This window comes from Hordeum vulgare, chromosome 2H (genome assembly GCF_904849725.1).
Source record: "Hordeum vulgare subsp. vulgare chromosome 2H, MorexV3_pseudomolecules_assembly, whole genome shotgun sequence".
NCBI classification, from domain to species: Eukaryota; Viridiplantae; Streptophyta; class Magnoliopsida; order Poales; family Poaceae; genus Hordeum; species Hordeum vulgare.
The window spans coordinates 78510356-78531293 of record NC_058519.1 but is presented as its reverse complement, the minus strand read 5'-3'; the positions used below and the strand labels follow the sequence as shown (position 1 = coordinate 78531293).

Below are 20938 nucleotides of genomic sequence, written 5' to 3'. Positions count from 1 at the left end.
TAGATACATCCATTTTAATCATTTCTAGGACAAGTATTTTCGGACGGAGGGAGTATATGAATAGAGTAATTGTTGGTCAAAAGCTTGTCCTAACAAAACCTAACAGACAACGTATTTGGGATCAGAGGGAGTACCACTATCATCAACTCATTATGTGGATCAAGTTACTGGGCAGCATAACTTATTTATCTCCTGGGCTTGTAAGCATTGATGAATTTACGTGTGATCAAGTGCTGCCTAAATTAGCAGCCTAACTTCATTTTACCAGATTCTCTACATGTGCACTAATATTCACACCGCATCTAGGCCGTAACAGCTTCACACCAGGTAACTATCGATAAATAAGTTCTCTAGACACCTCTTTAGATAGACTTACGCCACTGCTAGCAAGCGTGAGGCAAAAGAAAATCACACTACTCAATCTAGAGATACCAAAATCCATTTTAACAGAACAGTTCCCCAATTCCAGAGTTTTACCGAAATGGCCACCAAATTTTGACCCTGTGATAACAAAACGAGTAAAATCATATCATGAATTCCTCACTACCGTGCAGCAAGGCACCCCATTTATTACACCAAGGCCAGACATTGCCCACACCAAGTGCAGCTCACTCACGGGAGATTAGATAGAGAAAGTTAAAAGGAAAGATGCAACACTTGCGGCAGAGAAACGGGGAGAAACGATGACGCATCCTACCACTACAGCTTGTACTTGTAGCGCGCGACCTCGGATTCGTTGGGGAAGAATCCCATCAGGCGTCCGGCGGAGTTCTGGTAGGCGTACATGAACCCTCCCAGGACCCCGATGAGGCCCCCCGTCACCATCGACGGCCCGCGGATCCCCGGCTTGATCCCTGCGAGCACCCCCCAAGAAACGCGGATTTGAGCCTCCGGTAGCGAAGCGAAGAGGATGGTCGTAAGGGGATAGGGGGACGTACCGGAGAGGTAGCCGACGGTGACGGAGACGGCGGAGATGGTGGAGAGGCGCATGTAGTCGAGCGCGGAGAAGTTGCCGACGACCTTGGTGAAGGCCGGGTTCCGATCCACCACCGGGTACTCCGGCTTCACTGACGCGGTGATGTCGGTGTTCATCGCGCAGTCGCGGGGATCGATTCCGGTAGGCGGCGCGGCGGCAGATTTGGTCGCTGGGAGGAGGAGGTCGAGATTCAGGTGTGGTTCTCGGGCTCTCTCACTGGGAGAGACGGAGAGTAGTGGGGGCGCGGCGCTCTGTGTGATAATGGGCCAGGCTTGGCGCGGCCCAAGTTCTGACAGACAGCCCCGCTTGTTTACACTTCTTCGGAAGTGACATTCGGCCCGGCCTACCACTACTCTCGTCGGAGTTTCCAAAGGCTCGCTCACCTAGCTTTCCTTATTTATATTTTAAAAGAACTTTCTCTCAAATGATTCTAAAAAAGATCTTTCTAAAATAAAAAAAGCTTTCACTCGAATTGAACCAAGCCCTGCTCTCCTTCGCCTACGAACATCCCACATCCTAGAGCTTTGCAATGGCGGCAATCTCCAGCTCCCCTCTCGCTCTTCGCCTCCACCTTGTGAGTTGCATGAGACTCATAGTACAAACTTGCACATGGCTGCAGGACGATGGTGGTCCACGCCATGATCTAGGAGATCTTCATGCCGGCGTCAATGATACTTGTATCCAAGGATGTGGTTTTGTTAGGGTAGAACCGAGACACATGACCCCTCCATGATTTTCATGATATTTTATATACATATATGCAATCAGCCCACTTTACCTCCTGATAAGTGGTGTGTTTTCGTAATTACTTAGGAGTGGTGTGTTTTTGTTGTCCGTTGGTTGAACTGAGCATAGTTAATGCATTTTATTACAAATTTATATGTTGAAATAGATGATAAAAAGCTATTTTCCTTCCAAATTCGTACATAGTGCTTGATACCTTTTTGAGACGTAATGCCTAATGTTTTTGTTAACTATGTTTTAGTATATGAAGATCATTGAACAATGTTGCGTAAAAATATACTCCCTCCGTCTCAAAATTCTTGTCTTAGATTTGTCTAGATATGAATGTATCTAGTCACGTTTTAGTATTTTGATACATTCATTTTCAGGCAAAACTAAGAGAAGAATTTTGGAAAACAGAGGGAGTAGAATATGATTATCTTGTCACAAACTTGTTTCTTGACATATTGACCGAAATTGCAATGCGAACAAAAGGTACACTCGTGAATGATGTCTAATTTTTGTGTGCTCTTCTTTAACTTGGCCCGTTCAGCTTTTTCTTCGAAGCTCCGCCACTACTTGTAACGCCGCACGACTTGGACTACTTCTCAACTTCCTTGGCCGCACCATGGATGACAACGATGGTCGTGAGAAGAAGACTGGTGATGGCACTTGTACCACCGTCACGACACTAGTCTTCCTAGTTAGAGGAATATCATGTGCTGATCGTGCTTTCACTAATTCACGTCCTTACACTACTTGTTATGTTCATTTACAAGGTACTTTCACGCCTTTCGATGTTGCAGAGATTCTAAAATTTTCGTTATGCACCCGAAGGGTGGCAGACTTTTGGACCTGGCATGAGTAGAGTTAGGGGGACTTCAACATTCGATCTGCCTATCGTATGTTGCTACAGACAAAGCTCAACTCGAAGCGTGGATCCAAGAAGATGGGGGTTCCTCGTATGATCAAAATGGAAGTATAGAAGTGGAGCATGATCTGGCATATTCAGGTACCATCGAAGTATGGATGTTTATATGGCTCCAGCTCAACACTCTATGCCTTGTGGTGCAGTTCTCAAACATCACAACATGTCAACATAAGATACTTGCATGCTCTGCGGGGCGACTCATACATGGAAACATGCCTTGCTTAAATGCCTAATGGCGGTGAGTGTTTGGGTGCTCTCTCGTGAGGACCTAGTACATGAGGTGGTCGAGCGGCAAGAGGAAAGTGCCAAGGAGCGGCTATTTGCGATACATGAAATATTATCTAGTGAGAATTTTGTGAGGCTGATTTTGACACTATGAGCGATTTAGGGAGCACTTTTGATATCCATTTGGTAGAGAGTTATATCATGGTGATTGGCATAATCTAGAAGAATGTGAATGGCTTCAAGTCTAGCAACAAGAGCATAAGTCTCACCGTAGTCCATACCTTCGACTTGCGTGTATCCTTGGGCTACGAGACGTGCCTTGTCGCGTACAACTTGTCCTCTTCATCTTGCTTATTTCGAAACACCCATCTTCTACCAACGATGTTCTACTTGCCTTCAGGCTTTTCAACAAGTGTCCATACTTGGTTCATCTCGAAGTTGTGTAGCTCTTCGTGCATGGCATTCACCCAATTTTGATCTTGAGGGGCTTCTTCCACCTTCAAAGGTTCAATGCTAGAGATGAAAGAATAATGCTCAGAAAAGTTAGCTAAACGAGTTTTAGAGAGAGTGATTCTCCCAGTTTTTATGTCACCATAGTTTTGATTCAACGGATGATCTCTATCCACTCTTGCTCTAACTCTTGACAGCTTCTTCTTGTTGGATGGTGGAGCTTCTTATTCATCATCAGCATGTGGCACGTTGTTGTTGACGTTGTCATCTCTTTGAGGTGGTGGTGAGGAATGTTGAGGTGGATCATCATGATGTTCTTCTTCCTCTTCTTCATCATGTCGTGTACCGCTTGTGGATGCTTCCATGTCGTTTTGTTGTTCGCCTTAATGCGAGGTAGGAGCTTCCACTTGAATTGATGAAGTGATTTCCTTCACCTCTATGGGACGAATCTTGCCAATGGACAAGTCTTTGATAGCTTCCGAAGGTTCCTTACCTCCTAGATCATTTAGCAATTGTTCGACTTGTGAACCGTTAGTCTCATCAAACTTCACATCTACCATCACTTAAACTTTTCGAGTGAAGTTGTTGTAGACACGGTAAGTGTGAGAATTTGATCTGTAACCGAGTAGGAAACCTTCATAAGATTTAGGTGCAAATTTCGAGCGACGAGCTTATCAAGAATATAGCACTTAGAGCCGAATACCGAAAGTATCCAAATTGGGGTTTGTTGCCGGTAAATAGCTCGTATGCCGTTTTGCCAAGAAGCTTGTGCTGGTAGAGTCAGTTTATGGCATGGCAAGTTGTTTCCACAGCTTCTGCCCAAAAGTTTCTTGTAGTCTTGTATTCATCAAGCATCGTTCTCGCCATCTCTATGAGAGTCTGGTCCTTCCTCTCAACAGATCCATTTTGTTGAGGTGTGTACATTACCGAGAACTCATGTGAGATACCTTCTTTGTCTAGAAAAGTATCCACATTCGTGTTCTTGAAATCCGTCTCATTGTCGCTCCAAACCTTCTTGATCTTCACTTCAAACCAATTTTGAGATTCCGAGCAAGGTTCTTGAAGATCTTTTGTACCCGCGACTTATCACCAAGAAAGAATACCCACGTAAATCTGGAAAAATCATCAACAATGGCTAAACCATAAGAATTTCCACCGAGGCTATTGTAAGCATTGGGACCAAAGAGATCCATGTGAAGCAGCTCGAGTGGTCTTCTAGTAGTCATGATGTTCTTCACGGGATGACTTCCACCAACTTGCTTTCCTGCTTGACAAGCACTACAAAGTCTATCTTTGTCAAAGATAACATCTTTTAACACCAAGAATATGATCATCTTTGATAAGGTTGTCAAGATTACGCATACCAACATGTTCTATGTCATAACCAACCTTTAGAAGATTTTGCAATAAGACATGTACGGGGTTTGCATATCTTAGAGAAATCAACAATGTATAGATCACCTCTATGGAAACCAGTAAAGACAATGTTATGGTTGTCGCTATGAAACACTCGGCAGTCAAAATAGCACATTGAAACCAAAGTCTGCTAGTCTAGATACGGAAAGAAGATTGTAGCCAAGGGATTCAACAAGCATGAAATTTTGAATGGAACTATCATGAGATACGACCACCTTACCAAGACCAAGTACCTTACCCTTGAAGTTATCTCCAAAAGTCACGTACCTTCGAGGTCCACGGTTTGGTGTGATCTCATGGAACATGTCTTTATCTCCGGTTATGTGATCGGTGCATCCACTATCGAGAACCCATTCCTTTCCACCGGCCATGTAGTCTACAAGGTTCGCCGTAAGACTAAGATTCCTCGTGGTCTTCTCATACTCAATGTCAAAGTCATCATCTTCATCATAGTATCCATGCTCCACATAATCATCATCGGATGAAGTTCCCTCATAAGAAATAAGAGTTTCATCAAAATTTTGACTATGACAATGTTCATGTTTATGTATTCGAATGTCTTCAACAATGATATTGTTAATGGTAATGGCATCTCCTTTGGCACACACGAGGCCACAAAGCTCAAATAGGCATTTATCAAAATTAGGAACGGTTTGCTTCATTTTGTGAAAAGCAATGCATTTGTGGACAATGATATGAAGATTTTTCAAGGAATAGTTTGGATATATTTTCTCCAAGTCTTTCCACAAGGTATGAGCACACTTAAAGTTTTGCAACCGATTAAGCACATTTCTTGGTAATCCTCTAATGATTAGATTGACAGTGTTAAGATTACCAAGCATATCAATTTCATCGTCATGAGAAGGGTGTATGGGATTAATGGGAGGCACATAGGGATATTCAACATACTTGCGCAAATGGAACTCATCAAATATATCAAGCATTTAATCTTTCCATTGTCTAACATACTCCCCATCAAGAATAGGCACTCTCCAACTAAAAATCATGGAACTAGTCACACTCATCTCCCCCCAACAGTGATTAAACCAAGGTTTTGGAGACCTTGCTCCGATACCAATTGTGGGATCGATAGAAGATGTGTCTAGAGGGGGGTAAATAGACTAATTGTCAAGATAAAACTCCTAACCTAACCCAAGTTCAAGGAAGGCAGAAATACAACAGTTCTAACAAGTCTAGTACACCATACACCTACTAGTCAACAAATATGGTAGCGAAAAAGTAAAGACTTTGCACCTGTAAAGGAGTAGAGTTTAGGAGATCAAACGCGAAGAGGTTGACACAATGATTTTTGGTATGGTTTTGATAGGTGGCGCTATCGTACGTCCATGCTAGTGGATACTTCAACCCACGAATGGTAACGGCTACGAGAGTCCACGGAGGGCTCCACACACAAGGGGTCCACGAAGAAGCGGTTGTTGGGGAACGTAGAAGTAATTCAAAAAAGTTCCTACATGTCACCAAGATCAATCTAGGAGATGCTAGAAACGAGTGATAAGGAGAGCATCTCCATACCATTGACGATCGCTAAGCGGAAGCATTACTATGAACGCGATCGATGGAGTCGTACTTGTGGCGATCTGATCCAAGCACCGAACGAACGGTGCCTCCGCGTTCAACATACGTGCAGCCCAGGGACGTCTCCTCCTTGTTGATCCAGTAAGGGTGAAGGAGAAGTTGAGGGAGAGCTCTGACAACACGACGGTGTGGTGGCGGTGGAGCTTGTAGTTCTCCGGCAGGGCTTCGCCAAGCGTCGCGGAGGATGAGAAGTGGAGAGGTAGGGCTGTGCCAAGGGGAGGGGTTCATGGGTGTGCGGAGCCCTCCCAACCCTCCTCTATTTATAGGAGGAATGGGAGAGGGGGCGGCCACCCTAGGGAACCCTAGGAGGGGGCGGTGGCAGCCCTAGGGGTGGCTTGCCTCCCAAGTTGGTGGGAGGCAGCCCCACGCCGTAGGGTTTTTGCCCTAGGCGCTTTGGACCCCCTTGGTGGCTCGCACCAGCCCACCAGGGAGCTGGTTCCCTCCCACTTTCGGCCCATGTGGCCCTCCAGGACAGGTGGACCCTCCCGGTGGACCCCTGGTACCCTTTCGATGGTCCCGATACAATACCGATAAACCCCGAAACCTTTTTGATGACCGAAACTGGCCTTTCCATATATAAATCTTCACCTCCGGACTATTTTGGAAGTCCTCGTGACGTCTGGGGTCTCATCCGGGACTCCAAACAACCTTCGGTAACCACATATACAATTCCCTTTACAACTCTAGCGTCACCGAACCTTAAGTGTGTAGACCCTACGGGTTCGGGAACCATGCAGACATGACCTAGACACCTCTCCGGCCAATAACCAACAACAGGATCTGGATACCCATATTGGCTCCCACATGTTCCACGATGATCTCATCGGATGAACCACGATGTCAAGGATTCACTCAATACCGTATACAATTCCCTTTGTCTATCGGTATGATACTTGCCCGAGATTCGATCGTCGGTATCCCTATACCTTGTTCAATCCCGTTATCGACAAGTCTATTTACTCGTTCCGTAACACATGATCCCGTGGCTAACTCCTTAGTCACGTTGAGCTCATTATGATGATGTATTACCGAGTGGGCCTGGAGATACTTCTCTGTCACACGGAGTGACAAATCCGAGACTCGGTTCGTACCAACCCAACAAACACTTTTGGAGATACCTGTAGTGCACCTTTATAATCACCCAGTTATGTTGTGACGTTTGATACACCCAAAGCATTCCTACGGTATCCGGGAGTTTCACAATCTCACGGTCTAAGGAAACGATACTTGACATTAGAAAAGCTCTAGCAGACAAACTACACGATCTTGTGCTATGCTTAGGATTGGGTCTCCTCCATCACATCATTCTCCTAATGATGTGATCCCATTATCAATGACATCCAATGTCCATGGCCAGGAAACCATGACCATCTATTGATCAACGATCTAGTCAACTAGAGGCTCACTAAGGACATGTTGTGGTCTATATATTCACACATGTATTACAGTTTCTGGTTAATACAATTATAGAATGAACAATAGACAATTATCATGAACAAGGAAATATAATAATAACCATTTTATTATTGCCACTAGGGCATATTTCCAATAGTCTCCCACTTGCACTAGAGTCAATAATCTAGTTCATTGTGATGAATCAAACACCCATAGAGTTTTGGTGTTGATCTTGTTTCGCTCGTGGAAGAGGTTTAGTCAACGGATCTGCGACATTCAGATCCATGTGTACCTTACAAATATCTATATCTCAATCCTGAATCTATCCACGAATGGAGTTGAAGCGGCGCTTGATGTGGTTGGTCTTCTTGTGAAACCTGAGCTCCTTGGCAATGGCAATAGCTCCAGTGTTGTCACAGAAGAGAGTCATCGGCCCCGACGCACTGGGAATCACTCCTAGGTCAGTGATGAACTCCTTCATCCAGACTCCTTCCTAAGCTGCTTCCGAAGCAGCTATGTACTCCGCTTCACATGTAGATGTCGCCACGACGCTTTGCTTGCAACTGCACCAGCTGACTGCCCCACCATTCAAAATATACACGTATCCGGTTTGTGACTTGGAGTCATCCGGATCTGTGTCGAAACTAGCATCGACGTAACCCTTTACAACGAGCTCTTCGACACCTCCACAAATGAGAAACATATATTTAGTCCTTTTCAGGTACTTAAGGATATTCTTGACTGTTGTCCAGTGATCCACTTTGGGATCACTTTGGTACTTCCGTACCAAACTTATGGAAAGGTTCACATCAGGTCTGGTACACAACATGTCATACATAATAGAGCCTATGGCTGAAGCATAGGGGACGATACTCATCTTTTCTCTATCTTCTGCTGTGGTCGGGCATTGAGCTGTGCTCAATCTCGTACCTTGCAATATAGTCAAGAACCCCTTCTTGGACTTATCCATATTGAACTTCTTCAATATCTTGTCAAGGTATGTGCTTTGTGAAAGACCAATGAGGCGTCTCGATCTATCTCTATAGATCTTGATGCCTAATTTGTAAGCAGCTTCTCCAAGGTCCTTCATTGAAAAACACTTATTCAAATAGGCCTTTATGCTTTCCAAAAGTTCTATATAATTTCCCATCAACAATATGTCATCCACATATAATATGAGAAATGCTACAGAGCTCCCACTCACTTTATTGTAAATACAGGCTTCTCCATAAGTCTGTACAAACCCAAATGCTTTGATCACCTCATCAAAGCGAATGTTCCAACTCCAAGATGCTTGCACGAGCCCATAGATGGAGCGCTGGAGCTTGCATACCTTGTTAGAATTTTTCGGATCGATAAAACCTTCCGGCTGCATCGTATACAATTTTTCCTTAAGAAAGACGTTAAAGAATGTCGTTTTGACGTCCGTTTGCTAGATCTCATAATCATAAAATGCGGCAACTGCTAACATGATTCGGACGGACTTCAGCATCGCTACGGGTGAGAAAGTCTCAACGTAGTCAACTCCTTGAACTTGTTGATAACCCTTAGCGACAAGTCGATCCTTATAGATGGTCACATTACCATCTCTGTCAGTCTTTTTCTAAAAGATCTATTTATTTTCTATGGCTCGTCGATCATCGGGCAAGTCCACTGATACGTCTCCGTCGTATATATAATTTTTGATTGTTTCATGCCAATATTCTACAACTTTCATATACTTTTGGCAACTTTTTATACTATTTTTGGGACTAACATATTGATCCAGTGCCCAGTGCCAGTTCCTGTTTGTTGCATGTTTTTTGTTTCGTAGATTATCCATACCAAACGAAGTCCAAACACAATAAAAAACCTACGGGGATTTTTTTGGAATATTTATGATTTTTGGGAAGAAGAATCAATGCGAAACGATGCCCAAGGGGGTCACAAGCCCCCTAGCCGCGACCTGGGGGTGGGGCCGCGCCTGGCAGACATGTGACCAACCCCTAAGGCGGTTGGGGCCCTTCTTTCGCCGCAAGAAAGATAATATCCGGAAGAAAATCGTGTTAAAATTTCAGCCCAATCGGAGTTACGGATCTCCGTGCTTTTAAGAAACGGTGAAAGGCAGAATCTGGGAGCGCAGAAACAGAAGGACGCAGAGAGAGAGATCCAATCTCGGAGGGGCTCTCGCCCCTCCGCCACCATGGAGACCATGGACCAGAGGGGAAACCCTTCTCCCATCTAGGGAGGAGGTCAAGGAAGAAGAAGAAGAAGGGGGGCTCTCTCCCCCTCTCTCCCGGCGGCGCCGGAACGCCGCCCGGGACATCATCGTGTGACAGCGATCTACACCAACACCTCCGTCATCTTCACCAACACCTCCATCACCTTCCCCCATCTATATTCAGCGGTCCACTCTCCCGCAACCCGTTGTACCCTCTACTTGAACATGGTGCTTTATGCTTCATATTAATATCCAATGGTGTGTTGCCATCCTATGATGTCTGAGTAGATTTTCGTTGTCCTATCGGTGATTGATGAATTGCTATGATTGGTTTAATTTGCTTGTGGTTATGTTGTTGTCCTTTGGTGCCCATCATATGAGAGCGCGCGTGGATCACACCATTGGGTTAGTAGTATGTTGATAGGACTATGTATTGGAGGGCAAGGGTGACAGAAGCTTCAACCTAGCATAGAAATTGATGCATATGGGATTGAAGGGGGACCAATATATCTTATTGCTATGGTTGGGTTTTACCTTAATGAACGTTAGTAGTTGCGGATGCTTGCTAATAGTTCCAATCATAAGTGCATAGAATTCCAAGTAAGGGATGACATGCTAGCAGTGGCCTCTCCCACATAAAATTTGTTATCGGTCTAGTAACGTAGTCAATTGCTTAGGGACAATTCCGCCACTCCTACCACCACTTTTTCACACTCGTAATTGTTTCTTTATCTAACCAGCCCCTAGTTTCTATTTACGTGTTCTTTAATTTCTTGCTAGCCTATCCTATCACTCGTACAAAGTACTTCTAGTTTCATACTTGTTCTAGGTAAAGCGAACGTAAAGTGTTCTAGGTAAAGTGAACGTAACGTGGTGTTTGCGTAAGTAAGATGCGATCCTACTAAATGCCCATGGTCACCACGTAAAACATGCAACAACAAATTAGAGGACGTCTAACTTGTTTTTGCAGGGTATGCTTGTGATGTGATATGGCCAACGATGTGATGTGATATATTGGATGTATGAGATGATCATGTTGTAATAGATAATATCAACTTGCACGTCGATGGTACGACAACCGGCAGGAGCCATAGGGTTGTCTTCAAACTAACGTTTGTGCTTGCAGATGCGTTTACTATTTTGCTAGGATGTAGCTTTAGTAGTAATAGCATGAGTAGCACGACAACCCCGATGGCGACACATTGATGGAGATCATGGTGTGGCGCCGGTGACAAGAAGATCTTGCCGGTGCTTTGGTGGTGGAGATCAAGGAGCACGTGATGATGGCCATATCATGTCACTTATGAATTGCATGTGATGTTAATCCTTTTATGCACCTTATTTTGCTTAGAACGACGGTAGCATTATGAGGTGATCTCTTACTAAAATTTCAAGACGAAATTGTGTTCTCCCCGACTATGCACCGTTGCTACAGTTCGTTGTTTCGAGACACCACGTGATGATCGGGTGTGATAGACTCAACGTTCACATACAACGGGTGCAAAATAGTTGCACACGCGGAACACTCGGGTTAAGATTGACGAGCCTAGCATTTGCAGACATGGCCTCGGAACACATGAGACCGAAAGGTCGACCATGAATCATATAGTTGATATGATTAGCATAGGGATGCTTACCACTAAAACTATACTCAACTCGCGTGATGATCAGGTTGAGGAGGAAACCCTGTCATTGCGACGCCGGTTGAGGAGGAAGTTAATGATGATGATCATGAAACTCCGGTTCAAGTTCCTATCGAACCACGCAGGTCGACAAGACCACGTGCTGCTCCAGAGTGGTACGGTAATCCCGTTTTGTCAATCATGTTGTTAGACAACAATGAACCTGCAAATTATGAAGAAGCAATGGTGGGCCTAGATTCCAACAAATGGCTGGAGGCCATGAAGTCCGAGATAGGATCCATGTATGAAAACAAAGTGTGGACTTTGGAAGTACTACCTGAGGGCCGCAAGCCTATTCAGAACAAATGGATCTTTAAGAAGAAGACGGACGCTGACGGCAATGTGACCATTTATAAAGCTCGACTTGTGGCAAAGGGTTTTCACAAGTTCAAGGAGTTGACTACTATGAGACATTCTCACCCGTAGCGATGCTTAAGTCCGTCAGAATCATGTTAGAAATAGCTGCATTTTTCGATTATGAAATCTGGCAGATGGATGTCAAAACGGTGTTCCTTAACGGTTTCCTTAAGGAAGAGTTGTATATGATGCAACCCAAAGGTTTTGTCGATCCTAAAAATGCTAACAAGGTATGCAAGCTCCAGCGATCCATTTATGGACTGGTGCAAGCATCTCGGAGTTGGAATAAACGCTTTGATGAGGTGATCAAAGCATTTGGGTTTATACAAGTGGTTGGAGAATCTTGTATTTACAAGAAAGTGAGTGGGAGCTCTGTGGCGTTTCTAATATTATATGTGGATGACATATTGTTGATTGGAAACAACGTAGAGTTTTTGGAGAGCATAAAGGATTACTTGAATAAAAGTTTCTGTATGAAGGACCTAGGAGAAGTTGCTTACATTCTAGGCATTAAGATCTACAGGCATAGATCGAAACGCCTGATAGGACTTTCACAAAGCACATACCTTGATAAAGTTTTGAAGAGCTTCAAAATGGAACAGTCCAAGAAAAGGTTCTTGCCAGTTTTACAAGGTACGAGATTGAGTAAGACTCAGTGCCTAGCAACTGATAAAGATAGGGAGCATATGAGCACCGTCCCCTATGCTTCAGCCATAGGATCTATCATGTATGCAATGTTGTGCACTAGAACGGACGTTAGCCTGACTATAAGTATGGAAGGCAGGTTCCAGAGTAATCCAGGAATGGATCACTGGACGGCGGTCAAGAATATCCCGAAGTACCTGAAAAGGACTAAGGAGATGTTTCTCGTGTATGGAGGTGACGAAGAGCTCGCCATAAAGGGTTACGTCGATGCAAGCTTTGACACAGATCCGGACGACTGTAAGTCGCAGACCGGATATGTATTTATTCTTAATGGGGGTGCGGTAAGCTGGTGCAGTTCCAAGCAAAGCGTCGTAGCTGATTCTACATGTGAAGCAGAGTACATGGTTGTCTCGGAGGCGGCTAAGGAGGGTGTCTGGATGAAGCAGTTCATGACGGATCTTGAAGTGGTGCCAAGCGCACTGAATCCAATAACCTTCTTCTGTGACAACACGGGTGCCATTGCCTTAGCAAAGGAACCACGGTTTCACAAGAAGACCAGACACATCAAACGACGCTTCAACCTCATCCGCGACTACGTCGAAGGGGAGGACATGAATATATGCAAAGTGCACACGGATCTGAATGTAGCAGACCCACTGACTAAACCTCTTCCATGGGCAAAGCATGATCAACACCAGAACTGTATGGGTGTTAGATTTATTACAATGTAATTCGCATGGTGATGTGAGGGCTAGATTATTGACTCTACTGCAAGTGGGAGACTGTTGGAATTATGCTTTGGAGGCAATAATAAATATAGTTATTATTATAATTCCTGTATCAAGATAATCGTTTATTATCCATGCTACAATTGTATTGAATGAAGACTTATATACATGTGTGGATACATAGACAAAACACTGTCCCTAGCAAGCCTCTAGTTGGCTAGCCAGTTGATCAAAGATAGTCAGGGTCTTCTGACTATGTACAAGGTGTTGTTGCTTGATAACTGGACCACGTCATTAGGAGAATCACGTGATGGACTAGACCCAAACTAATAGACGTAGCATGTTGATCGTGTCATTTTGTTGCTACTGTTTTCTGCGTGTCAAGTATTTGTTCCTATGACCATGAGACCATATAACTCACTGACACCGGAGGAATGCTTTTTGTGTATCAAACGTCGCAACGTAACTGGGTGACTATAAAGATGCTCTACAGGTATCTCCGAAAGTGTTTGTTGAGTTAGTAAGGATCTAGACTGTGATTTGTCACTCCGTGTGACAGAGAGGTATCTTGGGGCCCACTCGGTAATACAACATCACACACAAGCCTTGCAAGCAATGTAACTTAGTGTAAGTTGCGGGATCTTGTATTACGGAATGAGTAAAGAGACTTGCCGGTAAACGAGATTGAAATAGGTATGAGGATACTGACGATCGAATCTCGGGCAAGTAACATACCGAAGGACAAAGGGAATGACATACGGGATTATATGAATCCTTGGCACTAAGGTTCAAACGATAAGATCTTCGTAGAATATGTGGGATCCAATATGGGCATCCAGGTCCCGCTATTGGATATTGACCGAGGAGTCACTCGGGTCATGTCTACATAGTTCTCGAACCGCAGGGTCTGCACACTTAAGGTTCGACGTTGTTTTATGCGTATTTGAGTTTTATGGCTGGTTACCGAATGTTGTTCGGAGTCCCGGATGAGATCACAGACGTCACGAGGGTTCCCGGTACATTCCCAGATGACCTCATTTGCTTACCGGAAGGTTTTCGGAGTTACCGGGAATGTACCGGGAATGACGAATGGGTTCCGGATGTTCACCGGGGGGGGGGGGCAGCCCACCCCGGGGAAGCCCATAGGCCTTGGGGGTGGCGCACCAGCCCTTGGTGGGCTGGTGGGACAGCCCAAGAAGGCCCTATGCGCCATAGATAGAAAATCAAAGAGAAAAGAAAAAAAAGAGGTGGGATGGGAGAGAAGGACTCCACCTTCCAATCCTAGTTGGACTAGGATTGGAGGAGGACTCCTCCTCCCCTTGGTGCGCAGCCCTTGGGGCTCCTTGAGCCTCAAGGCAAGCCTCCCCTCCCTCCTCCTATATATATGGAGCTATTAGGGCTGATTTGAGACAACTCTTTCAAGGCAGCCCGACCACATACCTCCACGGTTTTACCTCTAGATCGCGTTTCTCCGGAGCTCGGGCGGAGCCGTGCTGAGATTAGATCACCACCAACCTCCGGAGCGCCGTCACGCTGCCGGAGAACTCATCTACCTCTCCGTCTCTCTTGCTGGATCAAGAAGGCCGAGATCATCGTCGAGCTGTACGTGTGCTGAACGCGGAGGTGCCGTCCGATCGGCACTAGATCGTGGGACGGATCGCGGGACGGTTCGTGGGACGGTTCGCGGGGCGGATCGAGGGACGTGAGGACGTTCCACTACATCAACCGCGTTCACTAACGCTTCTGTTGTGCGATCTACAAGGGTACGTAGATCGGAAATCCCCTCTCGTAGATGGACATCACCATGATAGGTCTTCGTGCATGTAGGAAATTTTTTGTTGCCCATGCGACGTTGCCCAACACAATCCCATATGCATCAATTTCTGTGATAGGTTTGAAGCTTCTGTCACTCTAGCCTGCCAATACATATTCCTATCAACATACAACTTACCCTATGGTGTGATCCACACACGCTATCATATGATGGGCACCAAAGGACAACAACATAACCACAAGCAAATTAAACCAATCATAGCAATTCATCAATCATAGATAGGACAACGATAATCTACTCAGACATCATAGGATAGCAACACATCATTGGATAATAATATGTAGCATAAAGCACCATGTTCAAGTAGAGGGTACAGCGGGTTGCAGGAGAGTGAACCGCTGAATATAGATGGGGGAAGATGATGGAGATGTTGGTGAAGATGACGGAGGTGTTGGTGAAGATGACAGAGGTGTTGGTGTAGATCGCCGTCACACGGTGATGTCCCGGGCGGCGTTCCGGCGCCGCCGGGAGAGAGGGGGAGAGAGCCCCCCTCCTTCTTATTCTTCCTTGACCTCCTCCCTAGATGGGAGAAGGGTTTCCCCTCTGGTCCATGGTCTCCATGGCGGCGGAGGGGCGAGAGCCCCTCCTAGATTGGATCTCTCTCTCTGTGTCCTTCTATTTCTGCGCTCCCAGATTTTGCGTTTCACCGTTTCTTAAATTCCCGGAGATCCGTAACTCCGTTTGGGCTGAAATTTTAACACAATTTTCTTCTGGATATTATCTTCCTTGCGGCGAAAGAAGGGCTCCAACTGCCTTAAGGAGAAGCCTGCCAGCCGCCGCCGTACCTCCTGGTGGCGGCTACATGGCTTGTGGGCCCTCCGTGCATCGCCTCGCGTTGATTCTTCTTCCCAAAAATCATAAATATGCCAAAAAAAATCCCCGTAAGTTTTTATTACGTTTGGACTTTGTTTGGTATGGATATTCTGCGAAACAAAAACATGCAACAAACAGGAACTCGCACTAGGCACTGGATCAATATGTTAATCCCAAAAATAGTATAAAAACTTGCCAAAAGTATATGAAAGTTGTAGAATATTGGCATGAAACAATCAAAAATTATAGATACGACGGAGACGTATCAGCATCCCCAGGCTTAATTCCTGCTCGTCCTCGAGTAGGTAAATGATAAGAAAGATATTTTTTTGATGTGGACTGCTACCTAGCGTAATCTTGATCATATAATCTAATCATGGCATGAATACTAAAACACGAGTGATTCGAAGCAATAGTCTATCATTTGACATAAAGACAATAATATTTCAAGCATACTAACAAAGCAATCATGTCTTCTCAAAATATCATGGCCAAAGAAAGTTATCCCTACAAAATCATACAGTCTAGCTATGCTCCATCTTCCCCACACAACGTATTTAAATCATGCACAACCCCGGTTTTAGCCAAACAATTGTTTCATACTTTAGTGTTCTCAAACTTTTTCAACTTTCACGCAATACATGAGCGTGAGCCATGGACATAGCACTATAGGTGGAATAGAATATGGTGGTTGAGGAGAAGACAAAAAGGAGGAGATAGTCTCACATCAACTAGGTGTATCAACGGGCTATGGAGATGCCCATCAATAGATATCAATGTGAGTGAGTAGGGATTGCCACGCAACGGATGCACTAGAGCTTATAAGTGTATGAAAGCTCACAAAAGAAACTAGTGGGTGTGCACCCAACTTTCTTGCTCACGAAGACCTAGGGCAATTTTGAGGAAGCCCATCATTGGAATATACAAGCCAAGTTATATAATGAAAATTTCCCACTAGTATATGGAAGTGACAACATAGGAGACTCTCTGTCATGAAGATCATAGTGCTATTTGAAGCACAAGTGTGGAAAGAGGATAGTAGCAATTGTCCCTTCTCTATTTTCTCTCATTTTTTGGGGCCTCTTTGGCCTCTCTTTTTTTGGTGGGCATCTTTGGCCTCTTTTTTATAAATGGGCTTCACTGGCATCTTTTATTTCCTCACATGGGACAATGCTCTATTAATAATGATCATCACACTTACAACTCAATACTTAGAGCAATGATGACTCTATATGAAATGCCTTCGGTAGTGTACCGTGACAATGATCTAGCATAGCAATAACATCAAAAAATGGACAAGCCATGGAAACATCATGCTAGCTATCTGACGATCATGCAATGGCAATATGGAAGTGGTGGCACATGTCATGAGAAGGAACGGTGGTAGTTGCAAGGCAATATATCTCGGAATGGCTATGAAAATGCCATAATAGGTAGGTATGGTGGCTGTTTTGAGGGATGCTATATGGTGGGTGTAATGCACCGGCGAAAGTTGCGCGGTACTAGAGAGGCTAGCAATGGTGGAAGGGTGAGAGTGCATATAATCCATGGACTCAACATTAGTCATAAATAACTCACATACTTATTGCAAAAGTCTATTAGTCATCGAAGCAAGGTACTACACGCATGCTCCTAGGGGAAAGGTTGGTAGGAGTTAACCATCGCGCGATTCCGACCTCCACACAAAGGATGACAATCAATAAATAAATCATGCTCTGACTTCATCACATAACGGTTCACCATACGTGCATGCTACGGGCATCACAAACCTTAACACAAGTATTTCTAAAAATACACAATTACTCACTAGCATGACTCTAATATCACATATTCATGTCGCAAAACTATTGCAAGGTATCAAACATATCATATTCAGTGATCTACAAGTTTTATGTAGGATTTTATGACTAACCATGCGAATGGCCAACTCATGTTAAATCTCTAAATAGGTATAAGTGAAGCATGAGAGTTTAATTCTTTCTACAAAAGATATGCCCCGCTCTAACAAATATAAGTGAAGCAAAAGAGCATTCTACAAATGGCGATTTTCTATGTGTAGGGAAACAGACAATCCAAACTTCAAAAGATATAAGTGAAGCACAAGAAGCATTATATAAAGCCAACCAAGGACTATCTCATACCAGCATGGTGCATAAAACAAAAAGGAAAAATAAACACAAAAGACGCTCCAAGCATTTGCACATATCATGTGACGAATTAAAATATAGCTCCGAGTAAAATTACCGATAGATTGTAGACGAAAGAGGGGATGCCTTCCGGGGAATCCCCAAGCTTAGACGCTTGAGTCTTCCTTGAATATTACCTTGGGGTGCCTCGTACATCCCCAAGCTTAGGCTCTTGCCTCTCCTTATTCCTTCATCCATCGTGCTCTCACCCAAAACTTGAAAACTTCAATCACACAAAACTCAACAAAACTTCGTGAGATCCGTTAGTATAATAAAATAAATAACCACTTCAAGTACTGTTGTGAACTCATTTTAAATTCATATAAGCATTATATATACTGTAATCCAACTTCACCATGGTTCATACCCCCGATACTACCCATAGATTCATTAGAATAAGAGAACAATGCATAGAAAACAGAATCTGTCAAAACAGAACAGTCTATGGAAATCTGTATATTCCGTATACCTGTGATATCTCAAAAAATCTGAAAAATTACGAACATCTGGAAAATTTGCATATCAATCAGCAGAAAGAAGAATCAGATCAAAATCTCTTCCAGAATAAAAATGAAAATTAATTTCGTGAGCAGAAAGTTCCGGTCTTTTCTCAGCGTGATCAAACAACTATCATCCAAACTAATGGTAAAGGCTTTGCTTGGCACATCATTTTTAAAAACACAAAGGAATTGTACAAGGGGATAATTATTTTTGTGAGAAACTTCCATGAAAAATTCTACATTGTTTCCATGAGCATGAACACAAGTGTTCAAGGTCGACCCTCACTTCCACAATGCATCACCTTTCAATCACTTCTCATTTTGAAAAAGTTTTAAGTTCCCCTCTATATTTTTTTGTTTTTAAACTAAATAAAAGCACTCAACAAAAATAAAAGACTCTCTAAAACTTCTGGGTTGTCTCCCAGGCAGCGCTTTCTTTAAAGCCATTAAGCTAGGCATAAAGTGCTCAAGTAATGAATCCACCCGGATGCCAAGGTATATCAAAGCCAATTTTAATTAGCAATGATTTGAAATTTAGTAGTGAGCACAAGGTAACATATATCATGAAATGACGAAGTCTAACTCTCTTCCTATGCATTTGCATGTCATAAAATAACAATTCATGCACATCAAGTAAAGGCCAATACATAGCATAAGCAGTTTCTTGCAATTTTATCGTATTGGAAACATAGAGAGGTGGAGATGTAGTTCCTCTCTCGTAATAATTGCAAGTAGGAGCAGCAAGCACATGCATATTATATTCATCAAAATCATCATGTGTAACATAAGGAACTATAGCTAGCTCATCTTCATAAGCATCATTCATATTGGCATCATGGCCACAAGCGTAGCAAGCATCAAGTTCATGAAAAAGGGATATTTCAAACGAATCCAAGGGATCATAGCATTCATCCTTTGGTAAGAACGAAGGGCAATTAAATATTGTATGAGTACAAGAGTTACTCTCATTAGAAGGTGGACACGGGTAGCTAGTCCGTTCTTCCTCCTTTTGTTCTTCGCTCTACTCGTCATCTTTTTCATCTAATGAGCTCACAATTTCAGCATTTTCTTCTTCCATAGTTTCCTGCAAAATAATAGTCTCTTCTTGGACAGCATAGGATTTCTCCTTAAATCGTTCAATATGGGCATTATATTCATAATTAGTATAACAATAATGAAGCATAGCCAAATTTTCAGATCGGTAAGGAGCATCATCATTATCATCACACCTTTTAAACAGAGCCTCAATTTCATAAGCACCCATAAAAGCAACAAAATCTTCTATGTGATCCACATCATAGTAATCATATATACCATTAGCATAAGAAGCCAAGGTTCTATGATCATTAAATTCACAAGAAAAGGGAAGGTGTGGAGCCTTCATCCTAGAGCAACAAGTAACACCATATCTCTTGCATAGTTCACAATAATACCATTTCAACAAATGGATTTGATCCCATAAAAGTTTCCCTTTTTGAGTCAAGCGACAATCCCTAAAGTATTCACATTGATCCAACGTGTATCCCATTATATAATTGAATGGGGCTTTCTCGGGATTATTAAAGAAGTGCATAATATTTTCCACATAACGAGCATCGAGGGTTTTAGGAGGTTCCCCATCTCCATGAGTAGCAAGTACACCTAATTTTTTTGGTATTTCGTGTTCCATATCCATGACTAAAGATAGAGAACAACTTAGAACAGCAAATAAATCTACATAGTGATAAAGCAAACAAGCACACACGAGGATATTCACCCCACGCTATTGTTCCCCGGCAACGGCGCTAGAAAAAGGTCTTGATAACCCACAAGTATAGGGGATCAATTGTAGCCTTTCTCGATAAGTAAGAGTGTCAAACCCAACGAGGAGCTAAAGGTAGGACAAATATTCCCTCAAGTTCTCGCTGCCCCTGTCAGAACAAGCGCATGATGAACTCAGGATGATGCAACAAGAAATCAGAGAAGTGCAGCTAAACCCTAGGGGAGATGACTGGGTGTGTTCTTGGGGGGCTGGCACCTTTGAAACGGCAGCATATCGACATTTCTATTTCAAAGAGACTACGGTGCATCCAGTCTTTCGATGGCTGTGGAAAACAAAGTGTGTCCCAAAGATCAAGGTATTTGGATGGTTTTTGCTGATGGACAGGCTCAACACGAGGAATATGCTCAAACGGAGACATTACAACACAGGGGCTACTCTGGACTGCATGCTTTGTGATCGACACATGGAGGAAACGCTGGAACACCTCTTTTTTGAATGCAGCTTTAGCCAACGCTGTTG

At 43.6% G+C, this 20938-nt stretch overlaps 1 protein-coding gene across 1 annotated transcript; it reads right to left on the bottom strand.

The window, feature by feature from the left end:
• Positions 1 to 471: 471 nt before the first annotated feature.
• Positions 472 to 1197, bottom strand: LOC123425154 (NADH-ubiquinone oxidoreductase 20.9 kDa subunit-like). The gene is made up of 2 exons (XM_045108834.1): positions 939 to 1197; positions 472 to 854 (listed from the first exon to the last, which is right to left on the bottom strand). Exons 1-2 carry the CDS (start codon positions 1090 to 1092, stop codon positions 700 to 702), a joined length of 309 nt encoding a protein of 102 aa, XP_044964769.1. The 5' UTR covers positions 1093 to 1197; the 3' UTR covers positions 472 to 699.
• Positions 1198 to 20938: the final 19741 nt, after the last annotated feature.